This window comes from Primulina tabacum, chromosome 16, assembly GCF_025594145.1.
Source record: "Primulina tabacum isolate GXHZ01 chromosome 16, ASM2559414v2, whole genome shotgun sequence".
Taxonomy (NCBI): Eukaryota; Viridiplantae; Streptophyta; class Magnoliopsida; order Lamiales; family Gesneriaceae; genus Primulina; species Primulina tabacum.
This window is the reverse complement of record NC_134565.1, coordinates 35,665,026-35,671,493: the sequence shown is the minus strand read 5'-3', so window position 1 is coordinate 35,671,493 and position 6,468 is coordinate 35,665,026. Positions and strand designations below refer to the sequence as shown.

At 37.0% G+C, this 6,468-nt stretch overlaps 1 protein-coding gene across 1 annotated transcript; it reads left to right on the top strand.

Annotated features, from left to right (window-relative positions):
* Nucleotides 1–917: 917 nt before the first annotated feature.
* On the top strand, nucleotides 918–2,436 carry LOC142529320 (uncharacterized). The gene is made up of 2 exons (XM_075634829.1): nucleotides 918–2,073; nucleotides 2,208–2,436. Exons 1-2 carry the CDS (start codon nucleotides 1,629–1,631, stop codon nucleotides 2,318–2,320), a joined length of 558 nt encoding a protein of 185 aa, XP_075490944.1. The 5' UTR covers nucleotides 918–1,628; the 3' UTR covers nucleotides 2,321–2,436.
* Nucleotides 2,437–6,468: the final 4,032 nt, after the last annotated feature.

Genomic DNA, 6,468 nt, shown 5'->3' with positions numbered 1-6,468 from the left:
CTTAGCATAAAAAGAAACACTTTTTCATGGATAACTCAAATAAAAAATATGTCTCACAAAATACGATCCGTGAGTCCGTCTCAGACAAGTTTTTGTCTATTATTAATTCCCAACTAATCTGTCGGATTATTTGAAGGTTTTTTGTTTTTAGTGAAATCAATCTATCGATCAAATATTACAGCCGTGGGTATGGATTTTTTAGTGTTTTTACAAAAATATTGAAATTTATTGATGGATATAGTATGTCTGAGTCAATGATAGTGTTTTTGCATGAGATAACAAGAAATCGAAGAACTACACATTTTTTATTTTCAAATTAGAAAATCGGTCCATCATTTTACACAAAACAAAAATAAAAAATAAATGTCACCGATGTAGTATAGTATAATATCACGAGCTTCATAGATCCGATTGAAGATATTTGGCAGGCAAGACAAATGAATGGAACAGTCACCATTTCAAGAAAGGTCTCCATTATCTTTTTCACCATTTTTACCCGAATCTATGTCGCTCTCGATTCCATATTTCTATTACCTTTTAATATTCTTTTTACCCCTTGAGCTCCTCATAAAAGCCCACGTCACAGTGGCCGCCTTTAGCTGTTTTTCAAGTATGTCTTTTGTGAGATGATATCAGAAATCTTAATCTGTGATACGGATCAATCCTATCGATATTCACAGTAAAAATTAATACTCTTAGCATAAAAATTAATAATTTTTCATGGATGACCTAAATAAGAGATTCATCTCACAAAATACGATCCGTGAGACCGTCTTATACAAGTTTTTATCATCCTTCTTTTTGGTCAAACATATTCTTTATCTTTTTTTGTTATATATTATTATTTTTTAAGATTATAACTATTATTATTTTTTTAACAAACATTGTTATTATTTATTTTTTTGAGCATATTATTATTGAACCCATATATTTGTAATTTTGTATCGCCCGAGAAACAAGAAGAATCACTGGGGGGAAAAAGCGACGGGACAAAATCTCCTCAGGACCACCGAAACCTTTTTATTTTCTCCTCCTCTTCAATACAATTTAAATGGGTTCTTGCTTACTTCTCCTTTAAATTATTATCAATATTACTTCGAAATCTTTAGTTTTTTCATTCTGCCCTCGGGGATTTTTTCTCAGACCTGCTGGTTTACGGTAAACCTTGGTGTTGGTTTACGTATTATTGTTACCATCTTGTGAATTCTACTACTTCTTGATTTAATTCTATGCATGAACGATTTGTTGGGAGTTTGAGGCCTTCTGTTACTAATTCCTCATACTTTTATTAATTGGAGGAAACGAAAATTGAGCTATCTCCTCATTTTGTTAATATATGCAAGTTGAATGATATTTGTTTGCCGGGGTATTGGGTTCCGGAAAGAGAATAATCTTTATTTTGATTTTGACAGCAACAAAATTTATTATCGTGTTGGTAACATATTTCATCAAGTCTGTAGTTTATCGAAGATTTTGAGCTTTATTATATGTTAAAAGTTGTTAAAAGCTTGGTTTGATGTTCATATTGAATATGGGAAATCAAGTTTAAATTAGTGTTTTCGGGTTGGAGAAGCAAAAACAGCTCGATCGGAGATTAGTGACCAAGAATATTTTGTTTCACAAGTGACATGGAATTTAACAGCTCAAAAGAAAAGAATGTCATGGTTGATATTGAGATTGGTGAGACGACAAGTAGTGACCAAATTTTGGGCCAGAGAAAGGTGAAGAAATCATTCAACAAGCTTATGAGTGGGATTTTGAATTTCAAGGGTGATCCTGGTGCTGTTAAGTCAGATCCACACAAGGCACAGGGACAAGAGGTTGGACGAATGGATCGAAAATTCAAGAAACCCCCTCGACATCCCAAGGCTCCCTTGTTGGATGCTGGAGACACGAGGTTCGTTAAAGATATTGTGAAGGTTGCCACCAAGAAGCGTGAGCGGATGGTGTACGCAAAGGCGTTGAAGAAGATGAAAGCAACCAAGTCATCGTCACCATCATCGGCTCCTTCTACGAGCACCATCTCGGCTATGGTCATCACGGTTGTGTTTTTTGTTGTCATGATCTGTCAAGGTACCGTCAAGTTTGTTTTCTCTCAATTTTTCTCTAGTAAAACTCATTTTGGTCTTGTTCCATTATATTATAGAGGTGTGTGTTTTGGCAACAAGATATTGATAGATGTAGTGTACGTGGTGCTAATTTGACAGGACTTGGTTCCAAGAATAGTACTTTAAATGCGATGCTCCTTCCTCTCCCTCTCTATGATCTCCCAGGACCAGCAGCACCTCAGCCATCGCCAGAGCCAGTGACAGGAGCATAGTTTTCCTGATTTCTTATCAGGAAAAATAATTTTATAGATTAAATGATTTAGGCAAAACACTCTAGACATTCCCAGTCGAATACAATGGGAACCAGCTAACTATGTCACCATACTAAACATCACACGGAAAAAGAAACGTAGTAATAAAAAAAATCCGTAGTTTAATCTTAACAAGAAATCTTACAATACTAGTTTCTTGTTACGGGTAATCTAGATGAAATAACCTGTACAGGACCTGACGAGGATTCGAGCTTGGACACAAGCCTAGTTTTTTGTTCAATTACAGTTTGCTTCTATGATCCGATGCTCAATGTTTCTTTGGAGATAGTTAGTGATACACATATGTATTGTTTACATGGAAAATGAAAGAAAGATTTGAAAGACTTTATTAGAAGATGTGCATCAAACGAGTTGTATTTGAATGGCGATTTTTTTACGGTAAGAACTTGTAACATGATCATGTAATAGTTAAAGTAGTCCATTACAAGATTTACCAACCAAAAAAGAAAGTTTTCATGCTCCCAAACAAAAGGAGAAGAAATAACAAAACATGCGATCGAGTATGCAACTGCATTCGCCTTTCGGCGTGGCTGCAGCCAAGTAAGTTCCGAACTTGTGTTGCAATAGCTCCAATATATATAGCTATAATCCTCATCTGAGTAGGTGACTGCCGCCAGGAAAGAATCGGTAGTGACTCCATGAATCTACAGAGAAAGTAGTTCTGATAATTTTAAGTGAACGAACAAATTAATATTTTGCTCCACTATAAATTAGCATGCAAACCAATTGTAGTATATTTGTAGCCTATTCATAACTATCCCTCCTACCCTTAATAATAAATAATATACTTATAGCACCCGAGTGATGTCAGAGTTGATAGAAGAGATATACATTTGATAAATGTTACGAGTTTGATTCTTTCAATCAATATTTTCTTGAACGAGCATTGTTTGCAGCTAAAACATTACTTTAAAAATTTATCTAGTCTACATCGAATGATAACGATCGTGGGTTCTTACGTTATTAACATTTTTCTTTCATTGCATCCCGACTCCATGATCGAGGGTGGACGAAATCTCGGATAGAATTTAAAGAGGATTACATAATAAAAGTCCTATCTTAACAATTAAAACAATTTTTCATCATGTAATCTGATTTATATTAGATTTTGATAATCTATTAATTAAATTGTATTTTAATACAATAACATGATTTTTTGAAATTTTATTTTATTTTTTTGGCCCGAGTGTTGCTAAGTAATCAAGCCACATAAATTGAATTCAAAGCCACATAAATTGAATTCAAAGAACACTATTTTGGAATTCAACAACACAATTAACACATGGTTTGAGATTAGTCAAAAATGGTTGGTTTGATTATGTAAGCAATGATGTTTTAATTTTTGTTTTTTTTCCCTAAACTTCACCTATAAATACCCATCCATTCTTCATTTCAAAATCACATCAAAACACAAAATCCTCTCATCTACAATCATAACTGTAGAAGTGAGATAAATGATTTAGTGTGAGATTTCTTAAGGAGTGTTTATCCTTGGAAGGAATAGATTAGCGGAGAGAAAGTGAATGTTAAAATCAGAGTGTTTTGAGTGAAATACTTTGTATTCTCAATTCTCTTGTCTTCTTTGTTATTAATAAAGAAGTGATCTCCTTGAGAGGTTTAAAGTGGACGTAGCCCAATCTTGGGGTGAACCACTATAAATATTGGTGTCCATCTTATTCAATTGTTGATATCACTTATGATGTTTCGCTGCGATGTTACCTCGTTTATTTCACTGATATCCCAACAACTGGTATCAGAGCTAGATTCTCAAATACTATAGGAAGTCCTCGTATGCTCTGTGGTTGCAGCTTAGTCTGAACTTCTACATCAGAAAAGGCTTTCTAGACAGTATTAGGGAAGTGGTTCTTTTGTGTTCAGGCTTTGACGATTATTCGTTGGTAGCATTCACAAAAGATAGAGGTACGCACAAGCAAGATGATTAGCCTTAATGGCTCTAATTATCAACTTTGGAAAAGTAAGATGAAAGATCTTCTATTCGTCACCAAGATGCACCTACCGGTGTTCAGCGAGTCTAAACCAGATGATAAATCAGATGCTGAATGGAACTTCGAGCACGAACAAGTCTGCGGGTACATCCGACAATTTGTCGATGACAACGTCTATAATCACATCTCTAATGAGACACATGCTCGTACGCTTTGGACAAAGTTGGAGACACTATATTCCTCCAAAAGTGGGAACAACAAATTGTTCTATTTGAGCAAGCTTGTCCAGGTTCGATACAAAGAAGGAACTTTGGTCGCAGATCATCTGAACGAGATTCAAGGATTCGTGGAGCAGTTATCAAGTATGAGCATAAAACTTGATGACGAGGTGATAGCTCTGATTGTGCTAGCTTCATTGCCAGAGTCTTGGGAGACTCTGAAGGTATCACTCACGAACACAGCACCTGGAGGAGCCGTGAGTATGGACTTCATCAAGAGTGGCATCTTGAATGAAGAGATGAGGCGGAGATCTCAAGGATCCTCTACCTCACAGTCAGATGTTTTGGCTGCTGAGTCAAGGGGGAGAAACAAGATCAAGAAAAACACAAATCAGAAGCCAAGAAGAAGCAAGTCCACAGGGAGATATGCCAACATAAAATGTTATCGCTGTGGAGAAAACGGACATATTAAAAACTATTGTCGGCAACCGAAAAACAAACATGAAACCGACGATGAGCAAACAAACGCCATTGATGAATTCAATGTTGTTCACGAGCTAGAGCAGGAGTCCGTAAATTTGGCAACTCAAGTAACTAGTTGGGTGATCGATAGTGGAGCAACAGTCCACGTCACATCTCGGAAAGAATGCTTTACATCCTACACACAAGGGGACTTTGGTGTGGTGAGAATGGGGAATAACGACTTATCCAGAGTCGTGGGAAAAGGAGATGTGAGCTTGACTACCATGGATGGCTCTACACTGATCCTGAAAGACGTCAGGCATGTGCCAGATATGCGCCTTAGTCTGATATCGGTCGAAAGACTCGATGAAGAAGGTTTCTATACAACCTTCCGAAATGGGGTATGTAAGATTTCAAGAGGATCACTTGTGGTGGCAAAATGATTAAAGATGTCAAAGCTATATGTAGTTCGGGAAAATCATTCTGAAGGAGTGAACTACGCAGGGGAAGAAAACTCAATAGAATTGTGGCACTGACGTCTTGGTCACATAAGTGAAAAGAATCTTACACGCCTTGTGAGCAAGCAAGTTCTGTCCGGTATAAAGCAGGTTCATATGAAACAATGCACAGACTGCTTAGCCGGAAAGCAAAACAGGATATCATTCAAAAGTTCACCTTCTAGCAGAGCCGATAAAATACTAGATCTGATGCACTCAGATCTATGTGGTCCGATGCCATTGTCGCTCGGAGGAGCGAGGTATTGGGTAACTTTTATCGATGATCATTTTCGGAAAATTTGGGTGTGGACACTCAAAATCAAGGACCAAGTTGCGGAAACATTCAACAATTTTCTAAACTTGGTTGAACGACAAACATCCATTAAACTCAAATGTATTCGAACGGATAATGGAGGAGAATACATTGGAACCTTTGATGAGATATGCAAAAGGAACGGAATCAGACATCAAACAACACCACCAAAGACACCACAACTCAACGGATTAGCTGAGAGGATGAATAGAACTTTGGCAGAAAGAGTCAGAAGCATGCTCTCACATGCAAAGCTGACTAAGGAATTTTGGGGTGAGGCCGTGGTTGCTGCTGCATATATATTGAATCGCTCACCTTGTGTTCCTCTCAATTATGATGTCCCGGAGCAGGTGTGGCAAGGCAAAGAAGTTTCCTATAATCATTTGCGGGTATTTGGCTGTGTTGCTTATGTTCATATACCAAAGGATGAAAGACAGAAGTTGGATGTCAAAACAAGAAAGTGCATATTTATAGGCTATGGCGAGGATCAACTTGGTTACAAGTTTTATAATACAGACCTCAAAAAGCCTATAAGAAGTCGTGATGCAATATTTCAGGAGAATGAATTCTTGGAGACCGCGGAAAAGGAGAATTCTGGATCTGAACAAGATCTGGAATGGTGGCCTTCAACGGTAAATCCACAACCGATTGA